The sequence below is a fragment of the Chaetura pelagica genome, unplaced genomic scaffold (assembly GCF_000747805.2).
Source record: "Chaetura pelagica isolate M959 unplaced genomic scaffold, ChaPel_1.0 scaffold343, whole genome shotgun sequence".
Lineage (NCBI taxonomy): Eukaryota > Metazoa > Chordata > Aves > Apodiformes > Apodidae > Chaetura > Chaetura pelagica.
The window spans coordinates 1,715,452-1,732,838 of record NW_009952873.1 but is presented as its reverse complement, the minus strand read 5'-3'; the positions used below and the strand labels follow the sequence as shown (position 1 = coordinate 1,732,838).

The window sequence follows — 17,387 nt, the reverse complement described above, 5'->3', positions numbered from 1 at the left end:
TTTGCACTACCAGATCTGTTTTATACATTGGGAATATACATGTGGACGTTACATGTTCTGCAGCACGTTGAATTGTTAAGCTGTGGTAAGCTAATAATTTAGTTTATACATAAGAGGCAAAATATGCTTTAAATAAATTCCAAAGACAAGTCAGAACATGTTTAACTGTCTAGTTTAACAAGCTGGCCATAAACAAATACATACACACAGATTAGTAAACCCCAGAAAACTAAAACAACCATCTCCTTAAAGCTCAAAAACAACACAAAGTGAAACTAAAATTAATCTTTGAAAAAAAATACAAACTAATTTATAAGTGAAAACTTCATAGAGGAGGTAGTTTTCCCACAACTGAAAAAATCAACCCCAAAAACACTTATTACATTTAAACTGAAGCATTTGTAATTACAGGTTTGCAGTTAGGAGGTTTCTAACTGCTCCTGCTGTTCCTGAACCAGTAAGTGTTTTTATTACTTTCTCTCTTCTCTAATTCTCAGCTTCATTTCCACATAAAGGAATGCCTCCACATCTAGATTTCCTTCCCAGCTTCCTTGGCACATATTCCTGCTCCTCCATGATGGAAATTTTCTACTCTGTTTGAATACGAGTACAAGGGAAAAACTACTAATGAATGGAGATGCTAGGAGCATTGACACAATCCAAATGGCCTGAAACTCATGAATAGCAAGGCTGGCTGAAGACTACCAACAGAAAATGTTGGTGAGACCAAGAGAACATTACAGGGAAGAAAAAAAAAAAAAAAAAGACTGAATATTAAAGTTTTTGGTTTGTTTCTGAAAGTTTCTTCAATCTATTTCCATCTAATTTTGAAAAGGAAAGGACTATCAATAATTTAAAATATTGAAATGCACTGTCTCCCAACACAGGGAACCATTTAAAATAAAACAGGTAGTCTGATTGTACATATTGGTACTTCTGGTTAGTGAGCAGGTAACAAAATTCACAACACATCCTCAGTTGTTACTGTAAGTAATTACTATCTCTACGAAAGTGTTTGAAGAGCAAGATTCAATAAACAAACAAAATAGGGGGTTTTTTCAGACATACACATATCTTCAAAACTTCAAAAAATTCTGCTTGCTTTCACAAATCTAATATTTAGAAGAAAAAAACAGAGTATCCAGGCACCACTTAGGCAGCAGAGGACTTAAACAAAAAAAGCCAAAACAACAAAACACCAAGCCCCTCCCAACTTTCAGTCAGTTTCTCCCTTGCCTTCAAGGAGCAGGCTAATGATAAGAAGCAAAGCTAAGCTATCCTGACTACTTTGTAAAGCATACAACCACCCCATCTCATTCTAGTGATCACATACAAGATAAAAAGCTATTTAAAGCAAACCTTTCAAGTTCTATTGGAAAAAATAAAACACTCAAGAAACCCAGACACAATTCCTCCACTCTTTGTAGTTTAGGTATAGGAAAAATTAACAGCAACACTAGAGAGCTCTCTCAGACACACAATATATAATTGAACTTATGCTTTTTCCAATACGGACAAAATAAATCAACTCTTTGGACACTAAAACAATAAGAATGTAAAAATTTCAATATTAAATGAAGATACCTCTGCCTGAGTTAAGTATTTTGATTTATAAGAGATTCTGCTCAAGATGACCATTTCCTACAATACTTAAAAATTCACACAAATATTGCACTTCTTACCGGCACCCTGCTAAGAGGGGGCTTTGAAGGAGAGGTTCCTGGTTTCACCACTGCTGTTGCAATGCTGCTCGATGCTGAAATATAGCTGACTGGGGTGATCACTTGCCCAGGAGTGGCAACTGGTGTCAGCACTGGCAAGCCAGTCGGTCCAAGAGGCAAACTGCTTGGAGGTATACAAGTGCTAATGGATGTCAGGGGTTTAGTTGGTGCAACAACAGTGGTTGGTATCCCAGGAGTAACTGTAGTTTCCATTACCAACGACGTCTCCAGAGATACTGATGGATGTGCTGTTCCCACGTTACCACCATGTTCACTGAAAAGGGACCGTAGCTTTTCTTCCAGAGTCTTTATATCATCAATACCAGGAGCTTTAGACTGAGCATCAGCATCAGCCTCCAGACAGTGAATATGAGGTTGATTGGGCAATGGAGCTGGTTGAGGCTGGCTGTGTATTAAAGTTTGCTGTACTGCAGGCAAGTTAGTAACTGGTTGCGGTAAGACACCAGGTAAGGGAACCTGGGGCAACATGGGTGTTGATCCTGGAATCTGGGGTAGGACGGGTGTTGATGTAATTCCTGATTGGCCAAGTAAGGGGTGTATCGCTGGCTGAGTGACTGAACCACATACACTTGTTGCTACCGAGGATGATAAAGGTGCAGAGATTGGGAGAGATAAGCCAGCTGCACTGCAGAGCTGTGGTTTATCCATAGACTGCCCACTCTCAGGTAGTGACTGCGGAGCACTCACAACTGTTGTTTCTGCCAGACTGGGAACAGAGCCACTGCTACTAAGCTGAGGAATCTGCAAAGCCACATTCTGAGCAACAGATGTCTGTGGTGCTGACACACTACTTACAATCTGAGGAGTAGACTGAGATGTCACAGCTGGTGCAACAACACCAAGACCAGTGACACCAGGAGCTTGGGTAGATGACAGAGCCAAAGATGATGGTGTGCTGCTACTGGGAGCAATGTCTCCAGTTACTGGTTGAGCAGGCTGGGATGTGGTAGGTAAAGAGAAAGAAGCAGGGGCGCTCACACTGGAAGCGACACCAGTTGACTGCTGTCCAGATTGAGAGGCTGGAGGTGGAGAAACAGAGCTTGGCACACTTGCACTCGGTGCAACTCCAACAGCTGCACTTTCTGAAGGCAAAGTAACAGATCCTGGAAGAGAAACACCTGTGCTGGAGGGAACAGACATTGAAGAAGCAGCCACAGATGTACAAGATGCACCACTGCCTGCCATAGTAGAAAGTGCAGGTGGAAATGGTGGTACTGTTTGATTGAACACTGGAGGAGCTGTACTAGGTCCTTCTGTCATTTGAGCATGCCCCATCTCAGAGAAAGCTTGCTGCAAGCTCAGTGACGATGCTGAGTGGGATAGATTCATTCCAGGACCATGTAGTGGAGATGCAGCAACTGGAAGAACAGAAAAATGTCAGTTCACCTGGAAAAGTTCATTATAGTATTATTGTCTATTGCTATACTAAGATCACATTTACTTCTCAGCAATATAAAAAAAAAAAATTACAAATCTGGGCTTACATTAAAAACCAAAATTAAGTTTTCAGAGTCTTGCAGGCAGCCCATTGACATTTTTTTCCCCTGAGAATCCTGCACAGCATCACCCAAATTATAACCACTTCTTACCAGCACAGACAGTTCCTTTCTCCCTCAAGCTCTTTAAAAGCTGTTTAGGAACAGTTCAATTAACTACCTTCTCTGTTTTGATTAACATGTCTTAGCATTCTGATTTTAAGAGTTTAGAAAACTTACCCATATCTGAAGTTTCTTTCCCTCCAGGAATAGCAGATGGGAAAAAGCCCTGTTCTTTTAACCGACTCTCAGGGACAGGGCTGACAATAAACCGTCTTCCTGCAGAATGGACAACCTGGGTAAAGGAACTAGGAGGAACCCCTAAACAGAAAGAAGTGAGATATTTAGTGATACATGGTTGTAACTAAATACATAACCTGCAATATGGAATGTGCACTCCATCATACAAAATAAAAACCTGGCTGCACCCATCCGCTGAAACAGAAAAAGGTAACTGTTGAAAAAATCACAAAAGACTTACCTATTCTTTGTGGCATGGAAGATGTAGGATCTGGCTGTTTGAACTCTAATTTCTGTAAGGTAAGATAGAATTTAAAGTTCTATTCTGAAACAAACCCACAAGATAGTTCTTAAAATGCTAGCTTACTGAAATGTGGGCATTTAAGGTAAGCAGTACCTTGCACCCAAGCACCATTACCAAACTAGTGGGATTCTGCCCAGTTAAGTGTTAGCTACAGGGCTTTTGGAGTTTCTCAGCTTAGTGACTGTCAGTATAGCAAATTGATCTAAACACACTCTTGTTAACAGGCAGTTCAACTGATTTCCTTAAACTTTCCACAGATAAGTGGATGTTTCAAACTGTTTCTGGGTGAAAACAAAACAGAGAATCAGGAAATGTCATCCCTCCTTATTCCCAGCAACCAGTTTCTAAACCTGTATTTTCTACCTGAGCCATCCAATCTTTCAGTAGTTCACTCGGTGGAGGGCCTGAATCCAGGCACTTAGTGTTTAATGAGCAGCACAGAGCTGGGGGTTTTAGTGTCCTGCCTCACAATAACTTCCAAGTTAAGAAGCCTCAGCATTTAAGACTGTCTGCTTAGCAGACTGTTCGGAAATTCAGCAGTTTTGGTAGCATTAGAACACATTAAAAAGCAAAAGGTCTACATTATTTAGCTTTCTAAATGAATTCTAAACTCTCACCCTGATATGAAGCTCACTCTCTCTTTCAATTTTTAAGCTTTGATATTTCTCCTGAAAGAAAGTTTCAGTTTCTAGCTAGCTCTACTCACAAAACCATACCACCCAAAATGGAAAATAAAAATAGTTAAAACAATCTGTCCTTTACATACCTGTGACCCTGGAAAGAAGCCATCATCTTTTGTCTGCATACTCTCCAAACCCTGATCACCTTCTGGCTCCACACTTACATCCTCACTTAGCATTTCATCTGCTTTCTCAATAATCTCTCGTACCTGTTCTACAAATGAGTCTCTCTCAGTTGCTAAAATAAACTCATTCTGCACCTGTAAAGAGAGCAAAGAACAATGATTTTCCACAAACTATTTCAAAACTATACATTGAACAACCATAATTTACTTTTGATGTTAGTGTCTGTCCTCCCTTCGCTGTTCTAATACACAAAATAAGGATGGTGACACCATCTCCAGCACAGAAGTACTTACCTTGGTTTACTCTTTGCTGTGCAACAATGTTCAATTTCACTTCCTCAAACTGTCACATCAATCTTTGCACAGCACAGTGAAATTTAAAATTAGCAGCCTTATCCTACTGTAGTGCCTCATAAGCAGTGTAATGTACATTAAGAGCCATATCTAAAGGAAACTATAATATTTAAAAAGATTGAAAATTCTCTATTGCAAGATGTGCTCTGTGCTCCTTTCTTCCCATGCCATATAGAACTTCTAGTTTATGCAAATTGCACACCAATAACTTACAATCTGGCTGTACTACATAAATGAAATTATTAATTATGTTCCCTATTCAGGGAGATGAGGATTGTTCAGCCAATCTAGGCGCAACATATTGTATTGCTTTCTAAAAATACATTCTGTTACTTATGTTGGAGAAAATAAGCTTAAACAAGTACACTTGGCATTCAGAAAGAGAAGTAAAGCCCAATATATTTTTACATCAAGCTCCTGGGATGCTGTTCAGAAACAGAAAAGAGAAGTATGATGTGCTTAGATCAGTCTTTGCAATGCAGACTACTTGCTAGTTAAAGAAACCTTCAGTGCTTTAAGCTGAGCAATGACAAATACCCATATAGCAAATGCCTAACAGTATCCTGATTGAAAGGAAACCAGGGTCTCACAATCAAAAGTTTCCTCAACATTCAAAAAGAACCCAAAATCAATGAGTACAAAGTTCCAGATTCAGTTGTCTAAGTAAGGTAGCACACTTTCAGTTATACGGCTACATTTTGGAGGCAGAGTCCACTCACTTTGCTTCTAACTCATCTTTAAATATCTGCAATTTTTTGTTGCTTTTTTTGTTTTAGAGGGTTGTTCGGTTGGGTTTGTTGTTACTTTTTTTTTGTATTTACAATAACTATATTATTTTATTCCTCCCTAGGATTACTTTAGATATGAGACAAAGATATCCATATATTCTCTCCATATTTCTTGGCACTTTGTTATTGACTTGTTTGCACTGAAAATACAAATACACATCCAAGAACCAGTTTCTCTCTCTTTTCTTTAAAATCTATGGTGGTAAATAGATAATTTCTCCCATGTCACCTATTTGGTTCCTTTTGACATGTGCAAATCCAGCACACACCACTTATTAATGTAGAAGCTGTGGATGCCTCACCCCTGGAAATGTCCAAGGCCAAGGCATGCCAAGGCATCCAAGTTAGATGGTAATTTGAGCAATCTGGTCTAGTGGGAGGTGTCCCTGCCCATGCAGCAGGGCTGGAACTAGATGATCTTTACAGTCTCTTCCAACTCAAACCACTCTACGATTCTGTAATTATCCTGCCACCTCTCTACGCTAAAAGATGCATACTGCACCAGTGCCCAAGAAGCTGGTAAAATATACTACTTTTTGTCACCCCCATTCCATTGCATTAACGCTAAAACAATCTCAATTTCATTCAGATTACACCAGTCCAGGAATACAAGTTTAAACCCAAGAAAACAAAACCACAATACAAAAAAACCCCACCACAACCAAAACAAAAAAATGCCAAGCAAACAAAAAACAAGGGGAAAGGAGATTTCATTCTATGCTACACAGTGGTCTCATTTAAAACCATTTAAAATTCTTTTCAGTGCTAGACCATTATACATTGACTGGAGAGGGGTTTTTGCATTAAAGAAAGTCAAAAGTAGCATCAGTCATTACTAATTTTCAGAAACCAGAAGGCAATTCCTATTTGTTAATTGAAGGGCAGCTGAGAACAGCAGCAAAAAAACTCCAAGCCTCAGTGTAAGTTTTAAAAATCTATCAATATTTCCTCTTAGAAAAAGAAACAGAATTTTTTTAACCTGGTGCTTTCAGGAAGTTTTTTGCAAAAAACTGAGATTACAAAAAACCAAACGCAGATTTACTTGATAAAAACTACACAAATTTTCATGTGAACTAAGCATGCAATATTAATTGTCATTTCAGTATACTGGTCTGTGCTCAGTCTCTAGTTGTGCCTGCACGCCAATAAGGTAAGCACAGGCCATGCTATAATGGAAGAGCAATTATGAAACACAAATGTCAAAATAAGACTGCTGTGATAAAGACTGGATTCAGTTCTTCATCTCTATTTAAAGTACATCTTACCATAATTGAAGCTATTTCCTCAGGGTTGTCACCATCCAAATCAAATTTGAAAGTAACCATTTTCCGATTGTGTGTCTCCAGCTGGCATTCCACTACCCGATCACCTTTATTTGAAACCTGAAAGCAAAGCAAACAATAGTTCAAACCAAAAGCATGACAATGTAAGTCTTGATGCTTTAAAGCTCACAGAGACAAACCAATGGTAATGCTCTAATACAAACATTTTCCAGTTTAATAAATAGTGCCACATACAGTATAATTTTTTTCTCAGGGTCTCCCAATTAATCGTTACTCCAAGGTCACCCTGTCCACACTTTTCTCTAAAACTCTTGGTGTTCCCTTGTGTCCTTCTAGTTTACAGGCCAGGTCACTGGCCTAGCTTTACTAGTAAGACTAAACTAAAGATTCTGAAATAAGTCTATGGAATCACTGGTGGCTAAGCAAGTCAATTTTACCACATTTAATGCTCCAAAAAGCTCTTAAAAAATGGAACTCTTAAATATTTGGAACACTGACTCCAGAAGCAGAAGACATACACTGGATATCCTGTGAACTCAGAGGTGAGGGGAGAGGGGATAACGTAAGACCACAGAAGACACATTCTTCTAGAGAAATTAATTTCTTTCAGCTCAAAAAAGGTAACATCACTTCCAAACTGCCACTAAGATAAATACTCACATTAAGAATTCTCAGTTTCGGCCTAGCAGTCTTCTCGTGGCGAGAGCGACTGCGGACAGACCTCCGCATGTGACGTTTAGTAGTCCTTCCTTCATGTCTTCCGCTAGAAGCTGGAACATTCTCGTTGCCATCACTCAACCCAGAAGCAACATCAGAATGTGCACTGTAAAAAGAAAAAAAAAAAGGCAACAACTTTACATTAGTATCCATGCACTCTGTAACTGCAACAATACAGTTCACCCTAACAGATGTTATGCTCCCCATGACAGCAGAAGATGTCTGTTAATCACAGAGCAGGGGAGAAGAGTCCTGTCAACACTTCGGGTTGCCTGAATAGCAATTCTAATAGCAATTATTTAGCAAACTGAGTTGTACAAATACATGTCCTGAATATGTTTTCAAGATATTTTGGAGTTTGAATTCTGTTTAAGTGCCAAAAGGATATAACAACCCTTATGATCCATTTGACACAGCAAATAAAGGATTAGAAACTGAATCTCCATAAACAATCCTATTTACTCCCTGCTGTAAATCAAAACTTACTCCAACTCTCATCAGCTCATTTTTTTTTTCTGGGAAGTTTATTTCCTCTCATTCTCAATACCCTTAGAGAAAAAAGTATCCCTGGTGAAAAAGGATACCTAAAGATGACCCAAGGAAGAATAATCTAACACATTGAATTGAAATGCAGTTTGGTGAAAAGAAAACAATGCTTACCTATCCATAGAGGAAGCCACAGGGGTAGACTGAGCAGGCTGTGTTGCTGGAAGAGTCTCTGAAGGAGCAGTCTGTGAAGCTCCTTGAGTACCCTATGGATAGAAACCTACATCAAGAAACCCCCCCAAAGAATACCATTCCTCTTCAAATAACCCAGTAGTCTTCAGTTTCCTCTCAAATCAGCTGTAAAGCGAAAAGCACTGCCTTTTTAGAACTGCAAACAGCTGGCATCTAGACAGCTGTAGTTTACAAAAGATTCTAGAGCAAACTGCAGTGAAGCAAATCATCACCTGGGGAAGGGTGCAGAGAAGAAATCAGCCATCCTTTCTAGTGCTACGTGTCACTACAATTTGCCATGCAGCCACAGTCTTACTAACAGAATGTGCAAAAGGCAAGCCAACACAGAACACAAAGGCAGTTCAAATTCTCCCTAGCAAGAACAACACTGCAGGGCATAGGCAAAATGACAGATTCTCAAAGGCTATCGGTTGCAATTTGTCTCTGATATGGCAAAAATATCCTACAGTAGTAGCAAGAAGTGAAGTGTTGACAGGTTTTTGCCTGCAGGATGCACACTCACTTCCCAACAGAACAGCCAGTGGCAACAAGGTCCCCACATTGGCATGACATTCTGCTGTAAGAAAAAGGTCATTTGAAATATTTGTTTCCAAATGAGGACAAGCATGGAGTGGATTTGTTCCCCACACACAACACTACTGCATAATTCAAACACCCTAAGTGTATTGGTACATTATATTCGACATATTTACCTCCATAACTGCCTGCTGCGAGGAGGCAGATGAGGCCTGTTGTGCTAAACTCACTGTAGGTTGGGGCACTTGAACCTGTCCTCCTAGGCTGCCCATGGGAACTAAAACGTTCTGCTCCACATATGGCTGCGCAACAGGAGCAAGATACCCTGGCTGAGCCATTGCATCTGTGGGCAAGGGAGGGGACAGGACGGCAGAAGGAATGCTAACAGAGGCCACAGCAGAGGAAGGTGCAACACTCGAGTCGCTTGGGTACTGAGGCGGCAGCAGAGATGGGAAGCCCTGTAATAGAAATGAAGGAGTCAAGTTAGTGAAAGCCAGAGCTCATTAAGAAAGAAGAGGAAAAAAAAATTCAGTCTCAGAGGCATAGTCCAACCTTCTGCACTTTTTCAAGCACTCCCAAAGACTATCTTCTCAGAGAGGCAGAGCAAACTGCTCAAATAGCCAAAACTCAGCTTGCAAGTCACTATGTTTGAAACAAGCCGATTCCCACTCTAATTCCCAAGACTTAGGACAAACAATCTCCAGCTCTCAACTCTAGCAGTTGCCTATTTGGCTTAATAATTTAAGGCCTTAGACTTGAAAGGAGTTTGAAGAATTCTGAGGCTGAACAACTACTGCTCAAAGCATGTTATGCAACTGCTGCTGATTCTTGAGACTAACAGCAAAAATGCTCATGTTCTGCTTGTCTTCATGATGAGCTGACTCAGGAGCCATGGAACATTCCTACACACTGTTTCTGTGCTACAGCACACCATATAATCCCAGTGCAGATATTTTTACATCTATACAATTTTTTACCAGAACAATCATATGCTGAGTCACTATTTTTGTCACTGTTCAGATTGTCGTTTTTACAGCAATAGCACAAAGTAGCTGAAGCAGCCTGTGCCCAACAGTCTAGCATTTCATGACTAGCATCAGGTACTTACGTCACATTCAAGATCCATGACATACAACTTATTTCTAGGAAATCCATGTCCCCCCTTCCCCATCTCCCTTCACAGGCTTGTTATTAAACAATTACATTGTTGAATGTGCTGCCATTGATTTTCTTTCAAACACACATCCCCCATTTTTAAAGATCACGTTTTATGGTGGTAGTTTTTTTCCAAGTTGACAAATCTCTTGGATATACAGCTCTCCTCTTTCACACAGTGGTTGACTTAAGTCCTGCACTATGATTCTGTCATGTTCAATAAATTCCATTGCCAAACATGAAAAATTCAACACACCTGGGTGTCCAAGCACTTTTTTTTCCCCTCCTTAAAATATTCCTTTACCACATGACAGAACTAATCTTCATGGCTCAATGGCTCTCTTATGACAAGTGAAATGGCCAAGGCACGCTGCTCAGATCTGGTACCTTAAAGGACAGGTAAAAATGTGGAGAAGAGCTCTGCTGGCTTGCAACAATACCTGGTAAAGAGCATCTCCAGCAGGAACTGATGCTTCAGCAGCTTGTCCAATGGTGACTGGCAATCCCACAGACTGAACAGCTGGCTGCAGGAGCTGGGGGAGAACCTGGCTTGGCAACTGAGCCACAGGCTGCATCAGTGTGGGAAGTTGGCTAGGGACAACAGTTGATCCTACAGGGACAGTCGCTGCCGCAGCAGATGTTGCCAGTGTGAGCAACGGCTGACTTACACCAGTTGCCATTGAAATGGGCAATGACTGGAAACCTGGCTGAGTCACTGACACGTGAGGAGCTGCTACTGGCAACTGAGAGACTGAGAACTGGGGAACTATGGAAGCAGGAAGGGGCTGTCCCATGGGTAGAAAATGAGAGCCAATGGGGACTGATGGGGCAACTGAAGGCTGAGGGAGAGAAGGTGCTGCAACAGGTAATTGAGGCTCGCCTTGGATGATCGACACTGGCTGGGAAACAGGAAGCTGGGGAGGTAAAGAAAATAGAGATAGGTATTTTTTAAAAGCAGGGTTGCAGAAAGCAGAATTTTTATGCATTAGTCAAAGAAAGAATTATTCCAGTTACAGCACTCCGTTAAGGTGGGCAGGCAGCACAGTTGGCAGAGTGGCTGGGAAGTTGGCTGGAGTTCCAAGAGGTCCTCACTTCGCAACACTTCCCCTGGGGAACTCAACAAGCTCTTGAAACAGACACCCACAGAGGGTGAAAGAGCAACATTCAAATACCTTGAAGCACTGACTCTACATAAATAGAATCAAACTCCCCTCAACTCTGTCCCCAGAGCCAAGCCTGCCTTATTACAGGAAAGAAGCACAAATCTTTCAACAAATCTCTTTGGGTATGGGGACTAAAGCAACAGAGAATGAAAAGCCACTGTGCCAGCATTCAGAGCATGGCAGGGGACATGTCAGTTGAAGCCAGCAAACAATGCAACTGGTAAGGCAGTTTAGATGAACAAGCAACAAAACAATTACACAAACAAAATCAAGGCTCGCATGTTGAAGACAGAGATAATGAGCCAAAATGAAGTAATACTCAGTAATAGAAGTTTCTTGATGAGGGAGTAAAGGAAAAGAGCTGAATAAGAAAGGTGACAGAGTAGAGAAGGCAGTCCTTATGGTTCACTACCTAAACAAGTGAATGTTTTACACACAAAATGGTGCAGAAGATAGACACTGTATGGGAAGCAGAGAAATTACAAGTCCCTGAAAATCCATGCATAATACACCACTTATATGCTTAATGGTATTTTTGACAATTTGAAGATCTTCCTGCATGAAAGTGCTAATGGCTGCCATGTGTGAAAGAAAGGATTTCCAACACATTTTCTAACAACATTGACAGTTGTAGTACACTAAGAATACTGTTATCTGGATAAATGTTTTTGAACCATTAGAAAAGATGACAAAAGTAGTAGCATGTTGAATTTGCCAACTGTGAAGAAGAAAAACAAATCTTCTTCTAGATTTTTGTTTACCTGTGTCCCAGCTGCTGTCTGAGGAATTGGCATAATCTGTGAAGTTTGAGTCTGAGAGACAGTTTGTGTGGTAGTGGCACCAGCAGAAACTGATGGCTGCTGCGGCTGGTACTGTCCAGGCTGTTGGGAAGAGGCTGGCTGCTGTGCATTCTGTAGTAGGGAAAAGAGGTAGAAGCTATTTTTCCCTCCACACCAAAGTTTTAAAAGCACATCCCAATGAAATTCTAATTTTTAGTCCCTCATAAGTGACATCACAGTAGCTCTTCTGAATATTCTGAGTCAATTAAGATTTAGCAATTTCTTATTATCATAACTAATACAACTCCATTATCAGCATCAAATCTTGCAACAGAATTCTTTCCCCTGAGAAAACAAGAATGAAGATTCCATAACAGAAGAAAAGGCAGTTAAGAGAAGATGATGTTGCAGAAGAAAGTATTTTCCAGTTGGAAAAAATCATGAGGATGAAGTCTGCCTGTCAGTCTATCTTACAAATCCGGATATATATTCACAGTAAGCTCAGGTGGAAATTGGGAAAGACAGACACACGAAACAAGCATTAACATGATGCTAAAAACGCATTTCAGAATGTCAACAAAGTTATTCTCATAGGATGTTAAGACTGGGTGAGAAGCAGAGGAGTCCTTTGCTTTTGTTTAAAGCTATGGATTGAAGGGAAGCCAGAGGTAGTTAATTGCTCTTAGCCATCAAAGTCCTATACCAGAAGTATGTAGTCCTGGAGTTAAGGACTGTGATCTTACCTGCTGACTGTGTTGGGTAGGCTGGGATGGCACCGATGCACTGCTTGAGGCTGACTGACCTTGCACCTGTGTCTGGAGGAGAAAAAAAAAGATTGAATCAGCTTAAAAAAACCCTACGGTTTCTGCAGAAGGCAGTTAAACGTTATTTCTGCCTGAAATGATCTGGTTTGAGTAAGTTTCTAGCTGCCCTTTTGGACAATCAGTTATTTTGGCCAAATTCCACTAAGACAACCAGAACAGAGCAGAGAAATCTGGAAAATACTGAACTCCATTTTAAATCTTCCAACACAGCAAGTCTTTGCAACCCACATGCCCCTCAACATGAGACAGATCAGCCTACCAGATTCTTCTTCCACTGATGATGCTTTAAGAGCAGGATGCCTTGGTATGATAACTGAAAATAGAGGCATTACATTTTACCTTTACATGTGTTCTAAACACAGGTGGGGAGACAGGAAGAGGCTAAAAGGAAATAAAACTGTTAAAGGAAAAAACCCAAAGATATACGGAATTCTAGACCAATAACAAAGTACTCAGCACATGTACATGTCATGAGCTCCCTTTGAGAGACATGTCAAGATACAGGCCAGAAATAATTTCCAGGCTTACTACAAGTCAAAGAACTGAATATTGAACAATCTGTGGGTCCACATTCTAGCCAAGAGAGAATTTTTGAATGAATAAGCAACAAAAAAAAATGGAAGAACGGCGTACAAATGAATGTGGATAATGTAGAGAAAAATGGAATGGATTTTCATTATTATTTTTGTGGCTGACACCTTTGATCAGATCCCAGGATTTTCATCATTATTTTTGTTACCATTATATTTCTTTATCATATGCTGGGAGACAACTAGACAAAGACCTCCAGATGAGTTCCCTGAGCATGCATCAATTTGGTGAACTGCCTGTGTAAGACACATACTTGACGTTTATGTTATTATATCGGAGATATCTAAAAATTCCTTAATGCTGTGAACATTCTTCTTGAATAAGGTTATTAGGAACAAATTTATTAAAATTACATAATTAATTAATGAAACTTTGGGGAAAACAGAATGCCAATGAAAAGAACCATTTTTTTTTCTTTGCTGTTTTAGAAGCCTGAGGCACTTATGGGCTAGGATCTAAATGTGTGTTATATCACATTGCTCCAATATCTGTTCACATTGACTCTGTTTGTCCTTCAGATTCTCATCTTTTCATTAAAGATGCCAGAATTTATATTCTGTAAAATAATAATGATCCTGCATTGTGTTCTCCAGATGTACTTCACATGCATCAGAAGTCACCTCCTGAAGTTTAAAAGGCGGCTTACGAAGAAACAATCCTCAATTTTCAAACTTCCTGTATAGCAGCTTCCCTCCACAAACTCTCCTACAGCATAGAAATTACTATCTGTTAGACTAGTGATTAAAGCTGTTTCAGCTTTAATAAAACACCTTTATTATCCCACGTAGAGAGCCTTAGTTCTTGATCTTAAAATAAAAACCAAAAAGATTCTCCTCCGATTCCTTCATATAAATCCCAAAGTTGCCAATACTCCATTAACTAAAATGTCAGATTGCCCCTAACTGCAAGAGCAGGAGTAAGAGAAGTCTACTTAAAGTAAATCCTCTCTGCTCACAAAAAAATATCGTATGAAGAGTTACAGACTACAAGCACAGACACAATGTAGATACACACACACCTCACAGTCACAGTGTACAAATGTCACTATTGCAAATGAAAATATGCTGATAAAACATGTACTTCCAAACTAAGCTCCAGGCTTCAAATTTTGCTTTTCAAAAGGACACTATATTCTAGGCTTACAAGGAAGCAATACTTATTAGCAGCAGCTGTTTGTGCCACTACGTTACTAATCAGCTTGTTTAGTTCCTTTAATAATCCTGCAAGTACATTTCCAAATCCGTGTACATATATAACACAGCTCTTTCCTTTCATCTCTTCTCACTTCCATCCCCCAAGCCCAGAAAATTCTCTAGCATTTTGGACAGTCCCCAAATTAATTTGCTGTTGTCCAATAAAACATTATTCATACAAAAGTTCAACTTCAAATAACACATTCTCATTAAATTGCTTAGGAGCAGGCACAAAAATACAAAGCAAGTTTTACTATCACTGCGGAATCCAACTGTAGAGAAGATACATTCCATTAAACACATTGTTTAAAAGCCAGCTTGGTACTCCAGCTATCTCTTGCCAAAAGAACAACTAGTTCCAGGAGGAACACTGACCATTTGTTGTTACCCTTAACACAAAAGCCCTACTAGTACTTCAGCTGAAGCTGAACACAGACCAAGTGGTTGCTGATAACTCATTATTTCACTGCAACCTGGTAAGTTAAAGAGATTCTAGTATACTACTGACTTGGTGGAAAGTCACCCCCATGAATGCTAGTACTTAGAACCATGTGGAGCACATCTAAGAGTAAGGTCTCCCTTCAAATGCAAGGTATGACTTATAAAAAGCAGAGAAATTTTGGAAGGGTTTGCTCCTGTAACCTGAGGATAGAGTGTAGGTGGTCCTGATGAAAGCGAGGTGGACAAGGCCTGCTGAGTCGAGGCTCCCTGGGGGAAGCAGATGAAGAGCTGCGACTCTTGCAATACCTTCTGAGACAGCTGAACAATGGGCAATGAGAAGTCTGAACCAAAAGCAGATGATGAACCCCCTGTAGGGGGAGGAGACTGGAAATCGCCAGTGTCAGAGGAAGTCAGCTGTGAGGAATCACTGGAGTATTCTGGGCTTCCTTCTGGCCAGCTCCGCCTGGCAGAGCCCCCTCTGGGACCTGCTAACTCAGGGCCAAGATAGTTACACTGCTCCTCTGTCACAGGCTGAAGCCGACTGTGCGACCCTATGCCTTGAGTAGATTCCTCTTGACTGGTCTCCATAGAGCCCCGGCGACTTCTGTAGACCCGCTGGGGTAAAACTGCCCCTTCTGCTGGAGCAGAAGTCGGTGTGTGCACATGGAACTCAAAGACACAGCTCGCTCTGCCATCACCAGTGTGAGAGAGCACAGCTGGGGCAGAGTGTGGAACAAATACCTGGTGGAATGTCATCTGAGCAGGATCTGCACTCAGAGGAGCTGAAACACTGGATAATGGAGAAAGGGGACCCATCCCAGAATCCAGCCTCAGGTTCTGAACATGTCTTGCCAGGTATGTTTGCCCCAATTTAAAGTCGAACACAGAGCTTTGTGGAGGACCACCTTGCCCCTGGTTTGACTCAGAGACCTGCTTCAAATGTTGTTCAGTCGCATGAGAGTTAGAAGCTACTTGATCAAACTGCTCCGATACCTGTGATGGATAGTGCATGCCCACCAAATATACAGCTTCTGGATGCATTCTGTAGTGAGCATCCTCTGGAGGTGTTGGTCCAGATCTATAGTCACTCTGTACAGGAGCTGGCTCAAATACAGGATTAACTTGCACATGCAGAGGCTCTCCAGCGACTCTCTGAGCTGCTGTGCTCAGCATAACAAATGCCTCTGGTGTCCAATTGGTGGGAGTACCACCAGGTGGCACTAAGCTCTGGCCAGTCTTCAGCAATGGCTGGAAGTGGCAAGTTTGGGCTTCCAAAAATGAAGTGCTCTTGCGTCGCTGAGCAACTGCCACCTTCGGCGGGCAGACAGGTGGTGGTGAGAAAGACACCGGCCGTTCATGAACGGTTGGGAAAAATATCTGTGAATCTGGGAACGTTGGTGTTCCCCCACGCGGATGCTGAGGCTGTATTGACATGAACAAGACAAGTAATTCATACATTAAAAGTGAAAGCACATCAACATGCACAGTTCACTAGGCAGTTCTGTGAAGTAACTTTATAGAATGACTACTCAATTCATGGTCAAAAACATACAATACTTAGGAAATTTAGGTGAGTTGTAAATATCCATTAAATACATCCACGGCAGGCATAGTTACAAATGGAAACATTTGCTTGTGTTAGAGCTGCTTTTCCAGACAAATTCCAGGAATTCACAAAAAACAAACCACTTTTGCTCCTGACAACAGAAATGAGATTTATTGTCATGGACTATCCATTGTGATTAGTGCTTGAAATCCAATCAAATTCCTGATGTTATTGCCATACAGGAAATATGAAAATTTAGAACTTGATGGCAGCAACAATGCACAGTTTCTAGTTTGCACTTAGAAGATAAAATGACATTAAATCTTAGTATCATCCAACACCAAAAAAAACCAAAAAAAAAGCATAGTGCTAGTGTTGTGGATGTTATCCAAAGACCTAAAGAGAAACCTTCTATGAGACAAAGCTGAACTACACCAGGCCAGAGCTGGAAAAAAAGGCATGATAACTTTGCAGAACCTCTGGGTTCTGCCACAGTTGATCATCTCTTTTGTACATACTTTTTCACATCGAGAATTAGCACTCACTGAAACAAACCTAACTCTTGCATAAACAATAAAACATTCAAAAATTTAATAACACCAGAGTCCTCAGGCAATTCCACTCCATCTGATGTACTAATTCAGATGAGGCTCATCTTATTTAACATTTGTAG

At 40.6% G+C, this 17,387-nt stretch overlaps 1 protein-coding gene across 1 annotated transcript in view; it reads right to left on the bottom strand.

Moving 5' to 3' along the window:
- The window catches only part of WNK1 (WNK lysine deficient protein kinase 1), a 105,546-nt gene that overhangs the window by 19,988 nt on the left and 68,171 nt on the right, over nucleotides 1-17,387 (bottom strand). The window contains exons 11-22 of the mRNA XM_009995222.1: nucleotides 16,162-16,590; nucleotides 12,863-12,934; nucleotides 12,102-12,251; nucleotides 10,618-11,091; nucleotides 9,199-9,480; nucleotides 8,429-8,520; nucleotides 7,712-7,874; nucleotides 7,034-7,150; nucleotides 4,588-4,761; nucleotides 3,759-3,810; nucleotides 3,458-3,598; nucleotides 1,683-3,100 (exon numbers count right to left, since the gene is read on the bottom strand). Coding sequence (XP_009993524.1) covers nucleotides 1,683-3,100; nucleotides 3,458-3,598; nucleotides 3,759-3,810; nucleotides 4,588-4,761; nucleotides 7,034-7,150; nucleotides 7,712-7,874; nucleotides 8,429-8,520; nucleotides 9,199-9,480; nucleotides 10,618-11,091; nucleotides 12,102-12,251; nucleotides 12,863-12,934; nucleotides 16,162-16,590 — 3,564 coding nt within the window. The remainder of the gene's footprint in view (nucleotides 1-1,682; nucleotides 3,101-3,457; nucleotides 3,599-3,758; nucleotides 3,811-4,587; nucleotides 4,762-7,033; nucleotides 7,151-7,711; nucleotides 7,875-8,428; nucleotides 8,521-9,198; nucleotides 9,481-10,617; nucleotides 11,092-12,101; nucleotides 12,252-12,862; nucleotides 12,935-16,161; nucleotides 16,591-17,387) is intronic.